The sequence below is a fragment of the Eubalaena glacialis genome, chromosome 4, assembly GCF_028564815.1.
Source record: "Eubalaena glacialis isolate mEubGla1 chromosome 4, mEubGla1.1.hap2.+ XY, whole genome shotgun sequence".
Lineage (NCBI taxonomy): Eukaryota > Metazoa > Chordata > Mammalia > Artiodactyla > Balaenidae > Eubalaena > Eubalaena glacialis.
Window position 1 is genome coordinate 12305028 of NC_083719.1, and position 25140 is coordinate 12330167.

The 25140-nt window shown below is 48.8% G+C and overlaps 1 protein-coding gene across 4 annotated transcripts in view; it reads left to right on the top strand.

The window, feature by feature from the left end:
• Window positions 1-25140, top strand: part of TRIO (trio Rho guanine nucleotide exchange factor) — a 370516-nt gene that overhangs the window by 282432 nt on the left and 62944 nt on the right. For all 4 annotated transcript variants that reach the window (XM_061189136.1, XM_061189139.1, XM_061189138.1 and 1 more), the window contains exon 34: window positions 9944-10187. In XM_061189136.1, the coding sequence (XP_061045119.1) occupies window positions 9944-10187 (244 nt within the window). The remainder of the gene's footprint in view (window positions 1-9943; window positions 10188-25140) is intronic.

Consider the following 25140-nt stretch of genomic DNA (forward strand, 5'->3'; position numbering starts at 1 on the left):
GAAGAAAGGGTAGCTTTGCTTCTTGGGTGGTTTATATATAAATGGGTGGTGGTGGGAGTCTGGAAACGCCCCCTGCATCTGGGAAGGGGCTCCTGGCTCTCCAGCCCCCGGCTCTGAGATGGTGCTGCCTGGTGCCAGGTTGTGCCTCTGGCCCACAGAGAACCGTGTGCTAGTGCCCCCGGGCTCCCTGTCCCCTGACACTGGGGGCTGGCAGCTGCGGGGCGCCGACCGGGATTCACAGGAGGTTGGCCTCAGAGATAAGGCTCTGCCCTGGAGTTAGGAAGAGGCAACTAGTTCTACTTCGAATCTATTATAGCAAAATAGGCTTATGTGAACTTGGATTTGAGTCTGTACAACTCCTGTAGAAAAATAAGGCATTATCCTAGGAACTGTTGCTTTTAAGACAACACATTGTGTACCCAGTGAGAGAGAAGGGATACATCACTAACAACAGTATAGGTTTGCGGAAATTAATCATTTTACACTGAGGATCTACTGGGGTGTTAGAATTATTAAAGAACTGCCTCTTAAATATTTTATCTGTGAAGGTAACTCACCAGTTTCTGTTTACCTCATCTCACACCTTGCCACCGAACTTCATTCCGTAGCTCAGAAATCCCGCCAGGGCCCCTTCTGCAGGTGCCGCCTTGCCTGTGCTCCCGGGTGAAGCTGTGATAGCAGCCTCTCACTCAGCCGCTCTCAGCCTACCTGATGTTCTCATGACTCTTAACCATCTCGCATAGTGACATGCCAAAACTGTTTTCTTAAGTGGATGTGGCATGTATTTAATACCCCTCATTGAGGCCATAGGTCCTTAATAGGAAGTACACAAAAAGGATGAAATGTCTTCCTAAGACCGTAGAATTGCAACGGGTTGTCTTCTTCCGTTCTTGTGTTCTGTACTTGGGAGGAAAATAAGCAACGTGTGAGACTTAATATGGATAAGTCAGAATGTCGAGTTTGGAGGGGCCACACCCATGAGGCCTTATACAAAAGAAGGCCCATGTTTGCGACCACACATATGCCTACACGTGTCTCTTCTCTGCTTTGGGGAGGTTTTCTTGTAGCCATCTCCTTTTCTGTACTTCTCTGGTAGAACATTTCAGGGTCAGTAGATGATTCAGGAGAATACATTTAAGAAACTGCATCCTTTATGGAGTCAGTTTGTAAAATGCACTGTTACTCTGGACTAAGCTTAACCAGAAAACCCTGTTATCTCTGATGGCAGTAACTTTTCATATGTCCCAAGGTTCTTTCCACCCTACATATTTCAAGTTTAAATAGCCTCTGATGACATGGGCAGATAGATCTGGCAAGGGAAATTACTTAACCATATTCTGCCTGTTTGACTTAATTTATGATATCTGTTATGAGTTAGTTGTTATCATGGAGTTTGGTTCCATTTCAGAAACTGGGTGGGGGGATGTTTTCGGCTTGGCCTCTTGGAGAACTCTTGAGGAAAAGTTGTCTGCCCAGGGCTGTAGTAACTCTCAGATGAGGCACAGGGTTTGAGAAGAGTGGGTTAAGGAGGGGCCTGGAGACACCCTCTCTCCAGGGACACTGTTAGCAGATACAGACCACAGGCCCCCCGAGCACCTTTCCTTCTTCGAAAAGGTCGGTTTTAAAATCTGCCATCTCTTTGTTCCAGATGTAAGTGTAGCACTGATTCTTGCCCATATTAATGGTGCTTGTGCTGATAAAGTGATCTCATGAAAATATAATTTGGGTTCCAAAGAAATCAAATGCTTGCCAGATTCTTGTCTCATTTGTCCTGAGCTTGTCTCCCTGATGTTGGGAGGGGACGCCTCCAGGTCACTGCGGGGACGAGGGAGGCCAGGTGACCCTCGCAGGGCCACCCAGAATAGAGAGCGGAAGCCAGAAACGGAATGTGGATCTAATTACCTGGTGGGGTCTAGACCCTGTTATTTCACACTAGAGCTGAGGCGGAGCTAAATATTTTGGCGTATTAAAGAAGCATTTTTAATATTTTTTCCTTCTGTATGCATTATTAGTCTGTGGTTTGCTTCATATAACAAAAATTTATATTATAAGGAAAATAGAAAATATGCGAATCAAATACAGGCTACTACTATAGAACAAACCATCCTGAGGTCAGGATGAAAAAAATAACCAAGGCCAGACAGGGCAGGCTGTGGAAAAGCGGCCCAAGCCACCAGGGGGCCAGGTGTGAGCCTTCTTTAGGTCTGAAGCCGTGCCATGCTTATTTGTAATGAACGAGAAATTCAGTTGAGACTGATATTTGGCACGAATTGCCCCTAAGCTTGTGATGTGAGTATATGAATTCACACATTTAAAAAAAATAAATGGTTTCAGTTACTTTTCATGAAGTATATATAGCACTGTGTTGGAGATATGAAATTTATGTAGTTTAAAAAGTCAATAAACCTCTGTGAAGTGACAGTCTGCACCATAGGAACTTGGATGGATTTACATAAATTGCAGCGCTGAGGTAGTATATAAAGTAATTAATGCCAGTACGTTTTAAAATGAGGCTGGATTCAAGTTTTGGAGAAAGGAAGCCTGCATTCAGCCTACTTAGGAAGTGCCTCATGCTTGCATTCAGCCCGGTTCCTCACATACCTGGCCCTGTGTGCCACCCGCCTAAGCTCACACTCTCTCCTCTGCCTGCAACTGCCAGAGGCAGGAGGGAGCCTTGGCTCCAGGAGCTGCCCAGCCTGCTGCCCTTGCCAGGGTGTCCCGGAGCCTCGTGTAGGTTTGCCCGCGTGGGCGTGAAGTTGAGTCGCTTCGTTCAAAGGCCTCTCTGGGGACAGCACATGGTTTTAATCCCGGGACGTCAGTTACGGGTCCCGACTCTGCCCAGAGTCATGTAAGCAAAGTGTTTAGCGTCCGACAGCAGATGGTTAAGAGCAAGGAGGCCTCCCCAGCCAGACCTCTGAGCTCTGCTTCTCAGCAGCCTCTCCGTGCCTCAGTTTCCTCATCTGTAACAGGGGACAGTACGACTCCCCACTCTAGGGCTGTGAGCATTAAAAATGTGCGTTTGGAACAGTGCCTTCACGCCCTGAGCACTGCCTAGATGTCGACTGTCACTGTGTCTTCATTTCAGAAATTGCCTCCTTCTCCCTCACTCATTACTGGCTGTTGCAGACCGCCGTACATCGGCCTCTTAGTGAGCGCTCTTGACTGCCGTGGATTTAGAAGCTAATTGTGTTCATTAGGAGCTAGAAGCTGTGCTAAGGGTAAATTGCTCAGACTCAGTTCCTGAACTTGCACGTCCTGGGGGCTCAACAGCAGAATACTGATGGCGTGTTGAATGGGCAGCCTCTGAAGAAGCGGGAGACTCTCGCTGGAAACGTTTTCGCAGCCACTCGCCTGTGATCCTGCCGCATCAGCCGTAGGATGAGTCCGTGCTCTGCACGAGGTTGGTTCGTGCCTTCGCAGGTGCAAGGGCATCAACGCCTGTGCAGCCCAGGACAGGTGCTGCTCCACGGGAACAAGCAGAGAAAGCCCTCCCCGCCGGCAGCCTGGCGAGGCTGGCTCCTGGCATTGGTTCCCTCTGTCTTTCTAAGTGACTGTGGCTTTTTGTAGTTTTTAACAAGTTTCTTAAGTGCTCTCATAAAGCCACAGAATGAATGCAGTCTTTGCTAACTTTAGTCACTCAATCAGAAAAACAAAATCCCCCATGCTAGAGCAGAGAGCCTCAGTTCTAAGAAAAGGCAGATTTTTCAAAACTACAACTTTAGGTATAACTGTAACAAAAGTGTTTCTAAAAATAGCGGTGCATCGAGAAGTGCTTTTCCGTGTAAATTTTGCAGTCTTGGTCAAAGTCACTGTTGACAATGACGGCCCATCTTTGATTCAGACTCGAGGCTGGTGGTTTATTCTGGTGGTTCTTCCTTTGGGTGAGGGACCCAGTCGGCCGGTCACCTGGCTGTCATACCTTAGCTTTTCAGGGGAAAAAAAAGAGGCCTTTCAAATGGACTTTTCTGGATAAGGGCTGCTTACTCAGGAAACACAGCAAACAGGCTCCTTTGGGCTCAGTTGTCCCAAGAGGGGTCTTGCTTTCCAGGACCTGTGATTGAAAGTAGTACAGGTGGGGTCCAGCCGACTGCTTCCCGAGCCTCGTTCATTTTTCCACTTTTCAGCCAACGAAGCGTTTCATTCATGCCCCGCGGCTCAGCCCTCGGCGCCTCTCGTTCTAAAATGTCCAGAGTGAGGGCAAGTGTGGCATTGGTCCAGGCCAGCTTCTGCTGAGCCTGGAGGCCTGGTACCTCGGCGCTGACCTCTCTCTGATCTGCCTGGCTTTTTACACTTAAAGTTTGCCTTTTCAAATATATCTTTTAAATTTAGCTTCTAGATGTCTAACTTTCCGTTGCACCTCATGTGTATCACAGTCAAGGAAGGCTTCCAAGGGATATTTTCATGTGTCAAAACCAGCGTGTGATCACATTAGCAAAGAGTAAAGGATTAACCTCCCTGAATATTATACTCAGTATTTTTTTTCTGGGTAAAAATGTTGGGTAGGGTAAGCTGCTGCTTTTGAAAAAGTTTTTTCTCACAGATTTTTTTTTTTCTTTTCTTTTTTTCTGTTTCCTTTTGTTTCGTTCTTTTTTTCTTTTTCTTGGGGAAAGGGTGGTGAGAAACAACATTTTTGCCATCTTAACCATTTTTCAGTTCTGACAGATTTCTTTTTGCACCCCAATCTGTGAGAGATTCACAGTGGTCCTCTTGGAAACCCAGCAGCAGATTTTGTGACGGCTTCTCCTGTGAACTTGGCCTTGGGTTTGGGGTGAGCAAGGGGCCTGACGGTCCCGTGGTTAGGACGGCCGCTGAGAAGCCCAAGCTTCCGGCCTCCGCAAAGTCGCCCAGGGAGAAGCTGGGGTAACGCGTTTCCTTGGGGAATCGTTCTGGCTGCCGGTGGCGGCCTTTCTCTTGTAACCACGGAGCTGGTAATTAACGGAGCTCTACTTTCTAGTCCCCTTTAACCGAGGAACCACTCTTTGGTCTGCTCTGTGTGCAGCCTGCACAAAACCGCAAGGCCCTTTTGTGAGGTTTCTAGTGCCTGCACCGTGCTGGGCTGTAGGATGTGACCGTGGGTTGGTACACTCTGTTCCACAGGGGAAGGTGGCTTTTAGTAGAATGCTTCCCCCTCTCCTTTTGAAGCGCTCTCGGAAAGTTGGCCAGACACCCACCTGCAATTGATCTTAGCTTCTCGAAGCAGATTCATTTACAGAGAGGACTACACCATCCGCGTGTCAGTCGTAAAGAGCCCCTGTTCCTCTGGCGGAGCCCGCCCCAGAACTCACCTGCGAGCCAGTCATTCAAATCAGGTGTTTGCTGTTGTCTCTCAAGAACTGTACGTTCTTGTAAAGTAGACATGCCTCATTGCAGAGCTCCAGGGAGGGGATGCCAGAGCCCGAGCAGTGGGTGAGAAGCGCCCAGCCACGGCCCTGCTTCAGTTACTGTCTTTAACTGGGTTCAGGCAAAGCAAAACAATATACCGTGGTTTCTCCAGAAAATGTAAAAAGTAAAGTTCTGTCCTGTGTGACGGTTTTTGAAGGTTCACGTGCCTGCGACCAGGTGAGTATTTCATTCTTTTGGGTGAAACACAGCAACTTGTTCATTTTCAGTCATTGAGAGAACTCAGGCAAAGGGACCCTGGTTTGGTTCTGCTAATTGTCTGTGCATCGGCATCACGGGAGTTCCCCCGGCAGCCCTTTCAGAGGGACATGGCTGGTCTTGGAGGAGGCATTTCATTATAGTATCCATGGTCCGTGCTCCAATTAAGGCCATTTTACTGTCATGCTTTTTAGTCACCACATTTAATTTTTTTAAGGTGAAAAGCAGAAAGATTGGGAAAAAAATATCTTCTGATGAGAATGTCACAAGAGTTAATGTGAGTCATGGAAATTGAGATTTTCATAAATTGCAATCCTAAACCAAATGCTTGTGGTAAGGAGCCCATGATACAAGTCCATAAAATATATAGATGTGAAAAAGATAATGTGAAAACTTTCACAAAACATGGTTGGAAAGGAAAAGTGAATTTTTAAACTAGATAAATGGAATGGTAACACTTTCAACATAGTGATGAAATTGTGTCACTAGAGGTAGAAGTGTCACTGTCAATAAATAAGGATAACCCAAACTTTTTCTAATTAGGAGTTTAATTCTACGTAAAAGGCTGTAATGACTTGCATTGATACTCCAAAATAGTTATTTTAAGTATTTTATACCAAAAAAAAAAGTCTTTTTAATTAACAAGCCTGGTTTTAAAGACAAGCTTTGGAATAAGTTTAAAATACTCAAATGCGAACACTGAGGCAGAAATCCATGGGTTGTCTCCTCTCTGGACTAGAAAACGCCCATTTAATCCTCCCCTTATAGATTTGTGCAGGAGATTCTCATGGGAAAAGTCAGTTTATTCTTAGGGGTAGAGCCAAGAAGATATGGTTTTTTTAATGATAATTCTAGCACTGAAGACATTCTTCTGGTACTAGATTTTGTTACTAACTCTCTAAAGGCTTTGAAAAAGAATTTTGACTCAGTATGCGATTCTTTGTCAGAACAGGCTTGATTTTCATTTCTCAGGCTCTGTCAAGTGCACAGATGTTTCCAATAGTTCTGATTACTCTGTGAGGGGCTGAACACTCAGTGCCAGAAAGCAAGTCTAGCTTCATTCCTCTTGGCAGCCGCTTTCTCCCTTCCCACCCTTCCCCCACCCACAGAACACACCACGTGGCTTTGAGCAGTCTGAAAAGTTCCTACAGCGGGAGGAGACCAGCAGAGGCTGGTGATGAGGGAGCCCGTCTGAAGCGGAGCTTCCGGGGGCCGGGGGTGGTGACACGCGGGGACCACGTGCGCAAGCGGGCCCAGCGACGGGCGGCTCGGGCCGCGGGAAGGCTCCGTAGGGGGTACAGGCCTGAGGGGCCTCGGCAGGCTGGGCTCCCCACGGGGCTTGTTCACGGGTCACGTTTTCCCTGGGATGGGAAACATTCCTCCTTTTCGTTACAGGGATTAACCACTTCCATAACGTGGGGTTTTACGAGGAAGATTCTTCTCCGGGCTGAGCCTCTGCTGTTAACCTTTTAACATTAGCATCTTCGACTGTTCACAGAGAAATATGTGAGATATGTGAGATTCAGCATAGTTTTTCCAAAGAGAAGTTTGTAAAATTTAGAAGGGGGTTAGTCACTTGGGGAAAATGTCCTTTGTGGCCCAGCAAAGACAATTCCTTTTGTCGATATTTATGCTTCATTTTGGAAGAGTTTTGTTTTGTTTTGCTTTCTGTGGTTGTCAAGTGGACATGTGTTTCTTATTCTAAATATCTGAACTTTCTCTGGAAAGACCAGGAGGGCAGTGGAGAGCATGGAGCGTGACAGAGGGCCGGCAGGCAGCCGAGGACACTGCAGGGCTGCGAGCCCGGGTAGGAGTCAGTTCTCTGCTGGGGGTGGGGCTGGGTGGCCTCTCTGGAACAGGATGTTTCCCGGCAGCGGGCCCGGCCGCCCCTTCCTCCTGCACATCGCAGCTCAGCCCAGCGACCGTCTTCTCTTCTTCTGTGGTCTCCGTGCTGATGCCCAAAGGGGGGACAGGAAACACACAGGCAGAGTTCACTCCCGAAGTCACAGAGGAAGAGCCCATGTTTTGTTTTGGTTTTCAAACAGCTCATTTTTACAGCAAACCTATCTTACCTTTTTCACTTCAGCAAATGTGTGACCACTTGCTGGGTACAAAGCACCGCCCGAGGCAGCTTTGGGAGAAGCCTGCTGCTAGCTTCCTCTTACAAGCTGTGCACCGGCCCTTGGCATTTGGGGGCATCACACACTGGGCATGGAAAGGTCGCAGAAGAATGACACAAACCTGCTTTCTGGTGCCGAGGACAGACACACACACACACAACCCAAAGCCTGGCTCGTCTCAGACTTGAGCCGTAATTTGTTTAAGGACAGAGCGCTAAGGACGGTACAGGAGCAGCTTCTCAGAGGGATTTGACGGGGGCTGAGACGAGACCAACTGGGGAGGTGAGGGCTCCAAGCAGAAGGGATCATGGACACAGGGCGTGCAGGACCCACCTCAGAAGGAGGACACGGCCCCTCTGGGCCGTGAAGCACGGGAGAAGCAGCCGAGCCTGCCCGGGGAGGCGGGCTAGGACCTGGTTACGGGAACTTTGCGTCTTAGACTAAGGAATGTGTGTCTAAGGTTCTTGCATAGGAGGATGGCATGTGTGAACATTTTAAGACGGTAACTCTGGCCGCGGTGTTCAGGTGGTTTGGAAGGAAAGCCTGGATCGGGCAGGGCACTCAGGTGACCATTGCAGAAATCCAAATGAAGTGATTGGTGTGGGCGTGCTGAGGAAGGGAGGAGTCAGAAACACATTCTAGAGTCCGTTTGACCGCGTTTCGGGGGTGCAAAGGAGTGCGGTTGACTGTGATACCGTTACCCAAAAGGCAACGCTGGAAGAGAAACAGATGTGAGGGCGAGTAATGAGTCACGTCCCAGACTCACTGCTTTGAAGGGCTGGGGAAGCAGCAGGCCCGGGTGCCTGCTTGGAAGTGCCCAGCACGGAGGGTACGGTGTGCAGCCTGAGCCTGGGGCTGCCCAGACTGGAGGGCCAGAGGGGGTGGGCCTAAGACGGGGAGCTGGTCACAGGATCCTCCTGTGGGAGGGGCGATAATGCGCATCCCTGTGAGCTGTCCCCAGGGAGTGTACAGGCTAAGGGAAGGTGGACGGCAAGCGGTCGTGAGAAGGCCCCGCACCTGTTTTCCAGGCAGGATCATGGCGTTGATGCTCTTCACAGAGTTCCTGGGTGTGCTTCAAAGGGCCGAGACTTAGAAGAGTTCGGGCAGAAAATGAGAGTGAGCTGAGAGGAGAGGAGAGAGGAGGGAAGGAGGGCAAGGCCCTTCAGGCCAGAAGCCACGTGGCACATGAGGGGTCAGCCGGTGCCCATGCAGCGTGTGGAGGGACGCGTTGAGGCTTGGGGCGGGGAGGGAGCCCGGGAGGAGCTGGGGTGGGTGGCAGAGGGTCGGGAGGGTCGTGCTAGAGAGTGTCCTGGGGGCCGGCAAGGGCTCTCGAAGGCTTTCGGAGAGAGAAGAGCGTGCTCCGACCGTGTTTCCGGATGCCGGGCCCCCTGCTCTGCGGCTGCTTCTCCCGATCCGGGGGACACAGGCGCTGAGGAGCCCGCAGTGCCCCGGCCACACCGCTCTCGCCAGGCCGGAGCTGGCCTCCATCTGATTTTATCACCGTATTTCGCAACAATCCCCCAAAAGGCCTACAAGCAGAGTTCTTACTAGTTTGCCCTAAGTTTAAAAATGAGTGCAGTTGACCTTTAAACAGACGCAGTGCCCTGGTCCACTCATACGTGCATTGTTTTTCAATAAGTACATATATGTGCTGAAAATGTATTTTCCCTTCCTCATGATTTTCTTAGTAACATTTTTTTCTAGCATACTTTATTGTCAGAATACAGTGTGTAAAACGTATGACATACAAAATACGTGTTAGTCAACGGTTCATGTCATTGGTAAGGCTTCTGGTCGACGGTAGGCTACCAGTCGTTATGTTTGGGGGGAGTCGAATGTTAGCCGCAGATTTTTGACCGTGCAGGGGGGTCGGGGCCCCTAGCCCCCCACGTTGTTCAAGGGTCACCGGTCTGTGGCACTCTTTGAGAAGGGACATGTGTCTCAGGCACAAAAGTAGTTGGACACTCTCATGGAAAACCATCAGATTCTGACAGTGTAACACACAGAAAATCATTATTGTATGTTAGAATGTGAAAAAGTAAATATTCGAGTGTTTCGAAAGGGACGTAAATTAAGGGACAGGGAAACGGGAGAGCCCTCATTCGGCTGGTGCCCGGTGCTCTGAGCCAGCTGTGGAATGGGAGCTGAGCTCCCGGCCCAGGCGCCAGCCTTGCCTGCTGAGGGCCGGTGGCGTGGGCTCGCTGACCTGTCCCCTCCCTCCCCAGCTGTCTGGCGGCTGTGAGCTGACGGTGGTGATCCACGACTTCACGGCCTGTAACAGTACCGAGCTGACCATCCGCCGTGGCCAGACGGTGGAAGTCTTGGAGCGGCCCCACGACAAGCCTGACTGGTGTCTGGTGCGGACCACTGACCGGTCCCCCGCGGCGGAAGGCCTGGTGCCCTGCGGCTCCCTGTGCATCGCCCACTCCAGAAGTAGCATGGAAATGGAGGGCTTCTTCAACCACAAAGGTAGGAGTTCGCGGGCGTGCATGGCGATGACGGTCCTACTGGAAACGACACCGGTGCTCTGTCCCCGCTTCCTGCAGCCTCATAATAGGTACGATGCCTCCCGGTCACTTGTGCCCCAGTCCGTTATCCCTGTGTCTCCGGGCCTTCTTAACCCATCTGGAGCTGAGATGGAATAAGGATTTCACCTGTCACTCAGAAATGATGAAGCATCGCCTCGTTTCCCAAGGCCGCGTAATAAGATAGCGGGTTAGCGAAGGACAAGGGGGCTGTTGTTTTGGGGGCCAGTGTCATTCATAAATGGAGAAGACAGAGAAGGCACTGTTCTCTTCCAGGTGATGTTGAAAACAGGTAGGGGAGGTGGGACCAGACTCAGCATCTTCCTAATCAGGTTTTCACATTGTGGATTCTTTATGTTGTTAGTGTTCAGTGCTAGGCAGTCAAGCATGCAGGTCCTGAGAGTTTGTCTTTATAGCTTGGTAAAGTGTCTCGGGGCATCCCAAACTCCCCAGCTTCCCTGCCTGGAGAGGGAGCGCAGCTGGACCCCCGGTGGGGAGGCTGGCCGAGTCAGGCAGGGCTCAGTGTCGGGGGTCTGCAGCTGTGACAAGAGAGGTGGCTTTTGAAAAAAATGCTTTTCAGCTGAAATAACAGGGTATTGGAACAAAACGGCATTTGGCACTGGGGACTCCTTTAGAGGCAGGCAACTGTAGCAAGGCCGCTTTTCCACGTGTGTCTGGATGGGTCAGTAATGAGCTCCCCACGAGAGTACGAGAGTCTGTTTATCCTGAATGTCCAACGTGGTCGCTGTGGGACTGATGTGGCTTGAAACGGGACCTGTCTGGATTGAGCTGGTCTGCAGGTGCAAAATACACACTGGATTGCAAGACTTGCCATGAAAAAAGAATGTGTAATTATTTTATAGTCATTGCAGACTGGTATGATAACATACTTTATAGGGTGGGTTAAATAAAATGTATGATTAAAATTAATTTCACCTGTTTCCTTTTACTACTTAAATGATGGCTACTAGAAGATTTTAAATTACATACGCAGCTTGCACTGTGTATGTTGGACCGTGCTGGTTTAATCTCTCATCTCACTGAGGAGCTAATTTGAGGCTGTAAGACCTTTTCAGAAACACTGAGCTATGGCTTCTAGAAAAATGCAGAGTGGGTAGAGTTTATATGCTTCGGCCCGCATTAGGTCAGTTTTCGTTTTTCTGCCATGCTGGCAGATGGCCGATTCTTCCAGATCTGAGGGTCTGCGGTTGGTTTACCCTTCCTGAGGGAACTCCACTATATTCTGCATATTCCAGATCTTTTCTGTTAATTTTGGAACATTCCATTTGCTTCCTCCGTTGGTCATCTGTGCCCTCTTTACATTCATCCTGACGCGGCCTGGAGACCGTTTTCTGGCTGCTGAGGGGTTAGTCATGGCGGTCAGCTAAGTGAAGCTGCACAGGAAACAGCCAGTGACTAGCCCCCTCGGGAATTACAGGCCCAACCATGTTCCAGATCCCTCGGGGCCTGAATGTGACTGTATCGTCACCTCAGTAAGCAGCTTCAAGAATTAGGCTACGGTGTCTCCAGGGATCCAAAGAGAAAGGCAGGGAATTTCCCGGTTTTGCCCCGAAGCTGAGCATCTGCTTGCATTTCCGGGGGAGCTGCCCCTGGGTGCCGGCAGCCTTGGACCTGCCCTGCTGGGGTACCGAGTTCTGAGTTCAGATGGCGGCGTGTGCTGGGCCACCCGTTGGCCCATCGCCTGGGTGTTCCCAGAGTTGCACAATGTATTTAAGTCCTTGAGTCTGAGTTGAAAATGAAGTACAACGTTTTCTTCAAGTTCGTCTATTATATGCAGAGGAGCCCCGGTGAACTTAAGCTGCAAATAACGTTTGTTCTGAAAGATTTCTTTTCACACGTGCCTTTCCTGTGGTGTGTTCTCTACTTCCTGGTGTTCGCAATTGCAGGCTAGCCAAGCAGAAAGAACCGTGTATTTATCACACTTGCCTTTGTCCTGCAAACTTCCTACAGAGGTTGGGTTTGTGCTTGTCTTTTGGCCTAACTACCATTCTGTCCCCTGAGCCTTTCCCCTCTGACATTCTGTGACTTTCCGGCACCTGAGGCGTCACTCCTGCTCCTCACAAACCCTCTACGTACTGAGAAGGTGTCTCTTCGTTGAGTAAAACCTGTTGTGAACTAACAGTCAGTTCATAGATTGGGGCTCGGAGCCTTACGCATTGTTTTCCTTCTGTTCCGAATTTTTGTTTTTCCTGTGGTGCAGGGAAGCTCTTGAGGCGGTCTGTCCCCGGCAGTGTTGGGACTTGGGTGACAGATGGGGGAGGGAGGATCCTCCTTGGGCCCTTGGACAAGCCTGTGCCAGAGCCTCCTGTGCACGGTCAAGTCCAGGGAGTCGGGCAGTGACCAGCGGCTCCGTCTAGGAGAAGAGTCTCCGTCGGGTAGTCGGGGCAGCAAGGGGCGAGGGTCCAGAACGAACCCCAGGGACTGCGGGAAGGAGGCCGCCGCCCCCCTGGGGAGCAGGCGGTCCCCAGGGCCTCTGCTCGGGCACAGCTCCCCTCCTGGCTCTCGTGTGCAGAGGACCGCGGGCTGTTGGCGTACCGCCGTGCGCTGGGCCGGCGCGGCGGTGCATTCTGAGTCCTTTCCGTTCTGAGAGCCGGGCTGGGCCGCAGGGCCACTGCAGCGAGGGCTCCAGTGCGGCCCCTCCTCCCGCAGAAGGGGGTGCCCCGCGCCCTCTGGGCCTCCTTCGCAGAGCCGCACGCGGGGCCGTCTTGCCTTTCACACGCTTCAGAGCTCCGGAGCCCCGGGGGGGTGTCGTGATGTCTCGTCCCTGGTCACTCGCTGTTGACCTCTGGTTCCTTAAATGTCTGTGATTCCCGCCGCTCTGACCTTCTGGGTGGGGGAACAAGCACATTCGCTAATCTCTAGTCTCCCAGCCTTAGTGCCTCAATTTGTTCACAACTCTCCAATCCAAACACCTTAAGTTTCCAAGGTGAAAGACATTGAGATTAAATGTCTGTGTATTTGGTTGTGTGTGATATTTAAGAATTGCAGTGTGGCTGTGAGGATCAATACTCAGGTCGGCCCCAAAGGGCCCATTACGCACTGTGAGTGCCGCCCGGGTCGCCGGCGCTCTGAGGCGTGGCTGGAGTGGGAAGTCTGCTGGACCACGCGAGGACTTAGGATTTATGAGCCCCGGGCTCCCTGGATCATGCTGTGTTTCCCTGGGTGATGTCGGGGGAGGATAGAACATCACCGATTTAAATGAACAAGAAGTATAATTGTACAGTTTGTTCTTCAAGAAGATACTTTTGGGTCTGAGGCTGGACTCCAGTGTGGTCATGATCCGGAGGAAAGGTCCGTACGGGAGGGCTGCCGTGGAGCGGTGTCTGTCGATGGGCAGCCTTGGCGTCTGGCATCTCGCCCTCATCTTGCCCTGGCCGCCCTTGTCCCCGCTCACAGCCTCTCAGTCACAGGTGGCAGCCAGGCATCAGCCACAGCCAGCAGAACGGGTCCCCAGCAAGTCCCTGTGCCCCTCCAGCGCGTGTGTGTGGTTCACAGCACCTCCTGCCGCAAAGGTTCTCCTGGTCTGGGGCCCGGCGAGTCCGCTGAGCCGCCGGATTGAGAAGCACTGGCCCCCAAACCCCCGCGTGTGATCATTGATTGACTGCTGATACAGGGTCACGGAATTATCTTTAGTCCCTTAGAAAATCCAAGGGATTTTTCTGTCCTACTGTCTCAACGTGGAAAGCTGCCACTGTTCTCTGTGTATTTACTTAGTCTTGGTCCCAGAAAGTAAACAGGAATATCAGAAATGTTTATATTCCCGACGAGGCCCATTCACCACATCCCCTTTTTGGCGCTACCCTAGACTGAGTGGGTCAGCTGTCCTCTTTCTTCACAGCCAGAACTACCATATGTGATAGTGTTTGAGAGCTTAGCTCCATGGTTCGGGGATAACCCAGCGAGCATCCCTGGAGCAGTGCAGGGGCCCTGGATGGGCAGCAGTGCCCAGAGTTGGTGGTGAGCGGGTGGAAGATACTCAGTAAAAGTAGGATTGTCTCGGTCAGTAACCAGACAGAGTCGCATCCCGAGCTTCCTGCAGGACGCATGCCTGAAGCGCGTCGTGGCAGCCTTTGGACTGTATTTGCTTGTTTTAAGGGTAAAACAATAATCTGTCATCAGTCTTAAGGAGGTCCTTCCTCTCTCCTCACACCCAGATTATTGCATCTGAAAGACTGCCCATGTGACTGTCATGGCGCCACTTGTCACTTGAGGTCTTCCACTGCCTGGCCTGGCCCAGTTGGAGTTGCACTTTTAGCCACCACTGAATTGTTTTTTGCTAAAATTCAGCTTTAAGAGGAGACATTTCGGGGGTGAGAGTGACATTTATGGTGGAACCTTTAGAAGAGGTGATGTGTTGAACTCGCAAGGTCTGTGCTTTGTGTCAGGAGGACCCGCGTTCTGATTCCATCTCTGTCTTTGGTGACGTTGCAACCCGGGGCCTGAGGTGGGTGGAAATGGGTGGTCCCTGAGGTCCTCCCCAGCTCTGACGTTCTCAGGTTATATTTCTCATGAGGCCTTTCTGAATGAAGGCCAATTTCCAAACCTCCCCCTTTTCCTTATGCTGACCCCTAATGAGGTTGCCAGGTGGTGTTTTTGCTAGTTTGTTGATATATTTAGGAGAAAATACCCACTTAGGAACCTTAGCCTTAATCTCTCTTAAAGTTGTTTGTAAAGTTTTTCTCTCTGGGATAGTGTATAGGTCAGTACTTGCATTTCACTTTGAAGAAGTTAAAAACATGATTTTTTTCGCTCTGAATTCTTCATTAGAAAAACAGAGGAACAAAAACATGAGAAATAAAATTTGTTGCTTGCTAACCACTTGGGCCTCTTACACCCTGGGGCTTTGACTCAGCACACCACACTTACTGAAAATGACGTTCCGGAAATAATCCCCTGTGGTTTCCGGTTTACCACATCACTTACAGAAAAGTGGGTGCCATCAAAATCAGGTAAAAGAGAAGACCCAGGAATTATCTTTCATACATGCAGTGATACGTGATTGATATCAGTGAAATGGGATGTTTTCTTTAATCCAAATGAAAACTAGGAAAGTGAGAGATTTTTCATGAGAAACTACCTGAAATGTAGGTTTTTCTCTGGGTTCCATCTTGGGCTGCCTCCCTGTCTCTCTCAAAACTCTCTGCCAGGGTTTTCCTATCCATCCTTCCCTCTGCCTGAATATTTGACTCTCAAATATTCAGTCACTGGACTGTCCTCCCAAGTTTTTGTGACTGGTTTGTTTCGCCTAACATAACGTCTTCCAGGTTCATCCGTGTTGTAGGCTGTGTCAGAATGTCCTTCCACTTGAAGGTTGGCTCTCGCTCCATTGTAGCGGTAGAGGACAGTTTGTTACCCATTCATCTGTCGAGGGACACTGGGGTCTGCTGTGAGTAGTGCTGTCCCTTCACGTCTCTGCCTTCCGTGCACTGGGGACGACGCCCAGACGTGGAATTGCTGGATCATGAGAGTGTTGTTTTTAATTTTTGAGCATGCCTACCACGTTGTGTTACCTTTATCTAAAGAGCATATTTCAAGCATATTCTCGTTTTTCCATCGCCACCGTTGCCTCCTTCCCACTAAGTCTCCCAGCCTCACTTCTCACCCTCTTCTTGCAGCTAAAACACAAATCCGGTCGTACTGTGCTCCTGCTTAAATTTCTTCAGTGTCTTGCTGTTGGTCACAGAAGAAAATCCAGTTTCCCAACATGTGCCACAAGGCGTTGCCCCTCATGCTCGTGTGCACAGGTACACACACGATGAGTGCACACATCCCCTCTTTCTCCCCCTGGTGTGGTCATCAAGTAACAGGGAGCGGGGGTTCTTACTCCCCTGCCCTTGCCTGACACTCCTGTCCCTTCTCACCAAATAAAAAATCCTACAGGAAAAAATGAATGTATCCAGTGAGTCTGGGGGTGGGGGGTGAGGGTGCAGTTAACAAGTATTTCAACACAAAGGCTAACATCAGGGTAACCTGACAAAGGCCCCATGAGATGATGAACTCCAGGGACCACTAAAGACACACAAGGAACCTCATAGGAACTCACTGAAAGAACTTTAAAACGTTTTAGTAGGAGCGATGGGTGCAGTAATAGTGCTGAACTTATAAATGTGATGGAGGAAGTACAAGTAACGCAGGCTTTAAACAGCAGGGTTGATGAGGGGCAGAGAGCCTCTGCCCACAGCCGTCGTGGAGAGAAGGGACCCTGAACGGTGGGCACGAGGGCTTTCAATCGAGGCCTGGGGACCGGGACTTGCCTGGTGGTCCAGTGGGTAAGACTCCACACTCCCAACACAGGGGGCCCCGGTTCGATCCCTGGTCGGGGAACTAGATCCCGCATGCATGCTGCAACTAAGAGTCCACATGCCGCAACTAAGAAAAGTCCGCAGGACACAACTAAAGATCTCGAGTGCCGCAACTGAGACCCAGCACAGCCAAAAAAGAAAAATCGAGGCCTGTAACTTGGGAGGGAAGGGGTCTCAGCAGTGTTCACAGGCAAATGAGTACAGTTCATCGTAATCCGCTTTGTCCAGTTGTGTTCTGTGTTTTTTACTTTAAAAGATACACACTTTACATAGATAAATCCATGGGGCCACTGCTCAAAGTTGTGACAAATGGACATAACCATTTATACCACATGCAATCTCTTAGAATGAACGAATGGATGAAGTGCCCCGGTCCCAGACCTGGAGGTTATAAACTCCACATCTGATTCTCAGGGCAACCACTGGCACGGCCACTAGGTGAGGGTAAAATGAGGGCACCCAAGTTGCAGTGCGTCTGAGCCCCTGTTGCCCTCCCTCCAGGGCTGTTCTCCTCACCTGGCCCCTTCAGCCTCCCTCTCCACGGTGGGGCCTTGTGAGGTCGTGGCTCTGCCTGCTTGCTGGGTGGCGCCCACCACTGCCCGCCCCGCAGCTCCCGTGCCCCTCGGTCCCGTGCCGTACAGGTGAGACCAGGTGACAGGACTTAGCAGAGGTTTGCAGATAGTGGAAAAGTAGGACTCAGAAGGCCACTGGTGCTGTCATCTCGCAGGAATCCCAGGCCCTGGCCTCACCACCTGCGTCCCCAGCCTGTGCCCGACATCTGGTTTCGGCTGGCCCCCAGCTCAGGGGCACTTTAAAGCGGTTTCCCTGCTCGGAATACAAGCAATTACTAAGATTCCTCGCCCCCATCAAGACCACCTTCCCAGTTCCTGGGACGGCATCGCTGCATACAGCCCAGCTGGCAGAGGGACGCCCCATCCTGGGAGAGGAAGCCTGGCCTCTGTGCACGGGGCCAAGGCCTCATCCTGTGCTCTCTCCCCAGCCCCCCTGCCACCCAGAAAAGCAGCAGCTCTGCAGATGCTCAGGTGCTTCTCTACCTTCGATAGAAATCTGTGCAACCAAAAATGGAGCTCCCGGTCCCAGGCCTCTTGCATTTCCCCAGGGATATTGGGGACAACTTGGTTTAAATTTGTTCAACCCAAATATATCATCTTTCCCAAGTCATGAAACCCTCCTCCCCAAGGATGAATCTAAGTCTCCTACCACTGATGACTGCTTATGACTTTTAAATGACATGTATGTTTTTGGAAAACATAAGGCATTAAAAAGGCTTTAATAATGTTAAAATTTTTAGTGGAATATACTGTGATTCTGCTGTGTTTAGACATTTGCTTAGTGCCAGGTTGTCCCCGTTAATCAGAAAACACATCCACCCCAGGCCCACCAATGCATAGACGTTCGAACCTGTATCTGCCCACACGTTCTTTAAGAATATATATAATGGAAGATCTGTATTTTTTTTTTTTTTAATTAGCTTGGAAAAGAGCACTTTTTCGTCTGTTTGAACAGCTGCTAATGTAAATCCCTGTGGGAAGAAAAACCGAGGAACAGACAGTTGCACCAAGAACAAAGACTTAGTCTCTCCCCTGAGCCCTGTGCATCCGGGGCTCGGGGATCAGCCCGAGACCTGTGATGAAGGAGCACTTTCCATGCAGCGTGTAATTACGGAGCCTCACAAGCGGGCCGTGGCTCTCTTGAGTGCTTCACGTTGGAGGTATTTTCATGCTCCAGCGGTACGTGAAAGTGTTTATTAGAACAGGAAAAAACCATGAGCAGGGATTGACGCCATCCGTATTAGCTGATCACAAAAAATTATATATATAGCAAAGCCATAAACAATGAATGCGAACACCGTCTTCCCACAGCCGGTCGTGACACAGTGTTCAGGGAAAGGTATGTAATCAGGGGAGAGGTGATCCCCAGGGAGAACTGAAACGTGTCTTGTTCAGGGTGACTCGGGGCCGGGCAGGGTGGCTGCTTCGTGCCTCTCTGGGGACTCGATGGTTTTCACTACCTCCTTTCTGATACGTATACATACCAGACTTCGCGATTTATTAGACAAACTGGGGTTTCTCTTTTAAATGTACTCACTCTAATTAGCGCCTGCAGAAGCTGTGAAAAATTACAGGGAAATGATGTGTTTGGTAAGAGGTTGTTCAGTAGTGCAGTGCGCTGGTTTTCTTAAGTGTTTTGAAAATGAATAAATGCTGTACCTGGAGGGGATGTTCGTGTATGTTTCAGTCAGAGTCAGTTGGCACTTGTTTCCTGATAGTATTTACTACATCGTGGTTCTGAGGACACCTGATAAAACAGCACCTAAGCACCCATGGGCAAGTGTGTGCCAGAAGAACTAAAGTGTGTTTGGCTTTGGCTTCTACGTTCCTTTCTCTGTTCTGAGAAACGTGAGATGATTTTGTGATTATTTTGTGTGCCTAGAGCTTACTTTCCCATCAGCAGTCAGAATTTTGAAAGATTTGACTGTAGATCCTAATAGCTGAGCTGCAAACGGCAAGGAGAAGGGAAAATACCTTCAGAGATCCTGGCTGATTCTGAAGCAGCGTGCCCGGAAAGCTTTAGAATCATGTGTCCCTGATCAAATCTGATGGAAGCTGTGGTACCTAGTCCCAGAAAAACGAACATCGGTACAAAACTTTTACATACAATTTCAGCGACGCCACATTCAGAACTTCTTTTCTAAAGAAGGGAAGAAATACCAAATTTAAAACTTATTTTTAGATGTTTTGCGTGGTTCAAAAATAAAACTGAAAAGGTATAAACTGAGAAGTCTGGTTCCCAAAGTCCCACTGGCCATGTATAGATCACCATTTTTATTCATTCCCAACTTCTACATCTGGTACTGTGTTAGGCACAGATAAACATGTATTCATTCGTTCCTCCTTCCGTTTTCCTACATAAAAGGTAGTATTTTGCCCCTGGCTTTGTCACTCAGCCATACCTTTTAGGAATGACTTTAGTACATGGAGAGGTGCATGCCTCATCCTTTCTCACGGACAGGGGAGCTTCCCATGTGCACGTGGCTTAGGCCCAGGTCGCTTCTGGTCTGCTGCTGTTACAAAGAGGGTCACAGAGGATCACTGTGTGTATGTGTCTTTTCCTTCATATGCACGCTTGTCTATACAACGGAATTCTACAAGTGGGATTGGTGGGTTGAAGGGTAAATGCATTCATGGAAGACAAACTTTTGAAGAAGAGTCACCTGAATCATAATCACATCAGAAAAAAATCACAGTAAACATGCTATTTAATGACATTTGCTTTTACATATTTTTTATTCTTGATCAGAGTCGTGATATTTGCACTGTACCTGACCCCTTGAGCGCTCTAATTTCATCTTACCCACCTAGGAAAAAAAAAAAAAAAAAAACTATCCCCTTTGAGTAAGAGTACTCTTTAAAATCATTCATGTACATGACATCAGAAGTTTCCGTGTGACTCCTGTGAGATGAGATTTTGGTGGACGTTCTCCCACAGAACTCTGCACAGGAGCGTGCAATATTAATGCAAATAATATTTCACCAGTGTCTGCATTTTACTGCAGATTCAGTCAAAGAGGTGCAAATTAGGAGTTTGACACTAAATGTAGAGTGGTCGTAGTTTCCAAAGAATGGGTAACCTCCCGTAGTGTGTGTCTAAAAATAGCTTTTTGTGGCGCTTCTGTTTTGCTTTCCACCCGTGCCAGGCTGCCTCCGAATCCAGGCCACCCGTCACCTGTGAGAAACACATTCAGGAGACGGTGCTGTCCGTGGTTGTAATGGGCTTTGAAGTCTCCATATAATCTCCATACTTTCTGAAGGCTTCACTTTCCAATCACGAACATTTCACAGTGAATTTTGAAACATGCTGTCTTTAAAACCCTCCCCAGTGTAACTTTTTTCTTTCTTTACTGACACTCTGAAAAGATTTTGGAGGGAAGAGAAGAGTACGGGAGGCTGGGGGTCAGTCAGAGGGTTCAAGAGGTTGACCTTTGAACTCTCACTCCCCACCCAGCTCTGTCTAGGAGAAGGGTCCTGCCCCCTTCCTGGTGCTCTCTGGACAGAGCGGGGCTGCCCTGGAATCTTCTGACATGCTTTGGTGCTTGGGCCTTCAAGGCGCATTGTAGCATGGTCTGACCAGCGGTGGCTGGGATGCTTTGGACAGCTTGGTGGTTCCACGTGGCCATCTATTCAAGGGGGTCGTCATTTTCCCAAAAGTCTTCCTACCAAGCTCAGGGACAGGGGACCCAGCGTGTTTGTTGTCTGAAGGGCCCTTTCAGACATTCGAGGAGACAGTAAATAGGCTCATTCACCTTGGCTGCGTTGCAAGGCAGCTCTGGAATTCTGTATTCTTTTCCCTGTGTATTCAGTTGCACCCTTTTCCTCCCCCACCCCTTCTCCTGAGTCTGTAGAACTTTGAATTTACTAGAAGGAAAGAATATTAAGTCCTGTTCTTAGAGATAGATTAGCTTCCGTCTCAAAAATAATGGGACCATTTCAGTCCCAGATTATGGAGCAGATTGTTATCCGACGGGGGCAGAGGCTGCATTAGTCATCTCGGGGTGCCATAACAAAAACCACAGAGTGCATGGCTTAAACAACAGACGTTTACTTTTTCATAGTCCTGGATGCTCGAGGTCCAAGATGAAGGTGTGGGCAAGGTTGGTTTCTTCTGAGGCCTCGCTCCTTGGCTTGCAGAAGGCCACCTTCTTGCTTGTCCTCACGTGATCCTCCCTGTGTGTACACTCCTGATGTCTCTCTGGGTGTCCAGATTTCCTGTCCTTATAAGGACACCAGTCATATTAGATTAAGACCCACCCTTACAGCTTCATTTTAAACTGGTCACCTTTTTAAAGACCCTGTCTCCAAATTTGGTTACATTCTGAGGTACTGAGGGTTAGGACTTGAACTTAGGAATTTGGGGGGGGTCGTAATCAGCCTACAACAGAGGGACTGTTGGAGCCTCAGAAGAGTAACAGTAATAACAGGTAGGATATGTTGAGGGCTTGCCCTGTGCCAGGCACTGTGCTGCTTTTCTGTACATTTAATCCTCAAGATACCCCGATGGCAGTGTATACATCCCTGTGTTATGATAGGGAAATGGAGGCACAGAGAAATTAACTTGACCACGCTTAGTAGGTGATGGAAAGTGGGGTTTTAAAAGCAGCGGTCAGCCTTCAGGGCTCAAGTTCTTAACCACTGTGCCTCCTGCTCTCCATACAAGCTGGAAGGAGCCTTTGGTCCCGGAGGGAAGCTGTAGCCTCTAGAGACAAACTCAGTTGCCCAAGGCCAGGCAATATTTGTGGAAGAGCTGATTCCAGAAGCCGGTCTCCCAGGTCCACCACACTCGAGGCCATTTGCTTTCCGGGGGCTGTGGACATTCCCAAGACGACCCCACCACCACCCCCAGCAGTCGTTTTTCTCTGAGAAGGATCCATTTTCAACCTTCTGATTTCACTTACGATACGATAATTCTAATTGCTTTCCACCACCCGAAGAAGCCACCTTGATGGAAATCTGTCTTTTTCTTCTCTTTAGGCCCCTTCCCTCCTCTCCCTCCTCTGTGAGTCAAGCACAGAACTTGACCCTCAGGGGGCTTGTTGTGAGTCAGTGAATGGAAGAACCAATAGCAAGAGTGAAAACGAATTTTTTTTTTTTTTAATCAATTTGCATCAAGGAGCAAAATTTTTCTCCTCCCTCCCTGCCTAAAAAAATAAAAAATCTGCCACTTGGCCTTCCTTGGAAGAGCTGGAGAGATAAGCTTCCTGTCAGGGCTTCCCATTCACCCTGACCCCTCCCTGGGTGCTTCTGTGGCCTGTGTCCTCGCTCTCTGATGCTTCACAGAATTGGGACATGAAAGGCACGTATTGGCTGCCAGGAGTTGGCGACATTGCTCTAATTTTTTGAACACTATTGTTTTTGTTAGTTTTTTAGGGAACGTTCTTGTGAGGTTACCATCTCATATTGCCATTCTGCAAATAATCCACATGCTGATGCAAACAGAGAAGGTCACATAGTGAGTTAAAGTGGGAAAGAGGAGTCCTTGAATGTTGGTTTTGTTCAAGTAAGAGAAAAACTCCCACCGTTTGTGAAAAGATAGTAAGTAAAGCAGTGAAAAGGAGCCTATCGAATTTTTGGCACCCAGATGAAGAGTTTGAATGCCTCAATAAAGGTGCTTTTGTGGATTGGCAACTGCGCTAGAAAGCGGCAGGAAATAATGTGCTGAATGGGGCCCTCAGATGCAGGATTCAGTCGTCCTGTCCCCTCCTTCCAGAGCGGGAGGTGTTATCTGCGGGGTAAGAAACTGGACAAAACGTCCTCTGAACAGGAGTATCTTTGTGCGTGGAACCTGAGAAACTCGATCCCGGCTGTGCAGCTGTGCAGAGGCCAGCGCTGTGGGCTCGCTGGACAGAAAGGAAATGCCGGGAAGGGAGGGAACCAGGGCCGGGGAGGCAGGATGGGAAGCAGCCACACGAAGCGGTGGGATGCTCGGATGCTCCAGCTGCAGCGCTGCCTGCTTCTACTAATAGTTGAGGTTTCAGGACTGGAGAGAAGATACGACTACTGAAAACTTACCAGAATTGTCGATAGTGTTTCAGGTCTCAAGAAAACACTATTAATTTTTAGAGGAGATTATAAATCATATTGCTCATAGTTGTGTTATTTGAGTTTCCATCTCAAAATGTAGCTGCTGTTGTTTTACGGATCCCATCTTTGGCTTTTAAGATTTCGAGGACCTTTTCATCCTACATTAACTGCCTAATTATTAATGTTTGTTCCCTCTTCAAAAAGTGCTATAATCTTAATAGAAAGACTTTAGGTCCTTTGGTTCATCTGAATTTTAGTTTTACAAATAGCTTTAAGTATATTTTTAGTTCTGATGTAATAAAGCACCATTTATATATGGACCTATTGTATTGGTGTGAGTTTTGGGGTTTTTTGTTTTTTTTTTTTTGAGACGACCTTTGACAAAAATGACCTTGTCTCATTTTTTTCTGAACAGATTAATAACGGGCACTTGAAATTTGAAGTTCTCATTTTAAATATTTGAGGATTAATTATCACAAGAGACGCTTACATGAAAAGTGATTTGGGTGGTGGGGGCATTGATTTTGACCAAAAGAATTTCTTGTCAACCAATTTAAATAAAAATACCTTTATTTTCATGAGAATGAGATTGGCTATTATAATTTTACACACAGTTGTGCAAAGGATGATTTTATATTTCTTCAGTAGATTTTTTTCAATAAATCAAAGATCCCTTTGTTCACAGGTGATCAATTTGCCTAACAGGGTTGGTTTTTTTTTAAATAAATTTATTTATTTATTTTTATTCATTTATTTTTGGCTGCGCTGGGTCTTCCTTGTGGTGCCCAGGCTTCTTCTTGCGGTGGCTTCTCTTGTTGCGGAGCACGGGCTCTAGGTGCACGGGCTTCAGTAGTTGTGGCACGTGGGCTTTAGTAGTTGTGGCACGTGGGCTTCAGTAGTTGTGGCTCGCGGGCTCTACAGCGCAGGCTCAGTAGTCGTGGCACACGGGCTTAGTCGCTCCGCGGCATGTGGGATCTTCCCTGACCAGGGCTCGAACCCGTGTCCCCTTCATTGGCAGGCAGATTCTTAACCACTGCGCCACCAGGGAAGGCCCCCTAATAGGGGTTTTTCCCCCCCACAGAAGTTCTCTGACTTCGCCTATTTCTCTGGTAACTTTTTTCACACTTTCAATTTCTTTAGCTGTTTACGTATCTATAACAACATTCAATTTTTTATTTTTAAAAACTTTTCATTTTGAGATTTTTTTTTCCTTAATTTTTATTTATTTATTTATTTTTTGGCTGCGTCCCATCTTAGTTGCGGCACGCGGGGTCTTCGTAGAGGCATGCAGGATGTTTCATTGTGGTGCGTGGGCTTCTTTCTAGTGGTGGCATGCGGGTTTTCTCTCTCTATTTGTGATGCGCAGGCTCCAGGGCGCATGGGCTCTGCAGTGTGCAGCATGCGGGCTCTCTAGTTGAGGCGCGCGAGCTCAGTAATTGTCGCCAGTGGGCTTAGTTGCCCCGTGGCCTGTGGGATCTTAGTTCCCCCACCAGGGATTGAACCCGCGTCCCCTGCATTGGAAGGCGGATTCTGAACCACTGGACCACCAGGGAAGTCCTGAGATCATTTTAGACTTGGGGAAAAGTTGCGGAACTAGTATTGAGAATTCCTGCACCCCTTTACCTGGCTCCCCTGATGTGACGTGTCACATGACCCTGGTTCAGTGACCAAAACTAGGAATCCAGCCTAGTTAACCAGGCCACAGACATGATTTTGGATTTTGCTTTAATGTCTCTTTTTGGCTCAGAATCCAGGACCCATGTCGTATTTAGTTTTCTCCAGTCTGTGGTAGTTGTTTGGTTTTTCATGAACTTGACACTTTAGAGGTATTAGTCATCCCTTATTTTGTAAGATGTCCCCCAGTTAGGGTTTATCTGATGTTTTCTCATGATTAAATGGAGCTTACGCATTTTTGGCAGGAACACCACAGAAATGATGCTGTGCCCCACTCGGTGCATCATATTGAGGGTGCAGG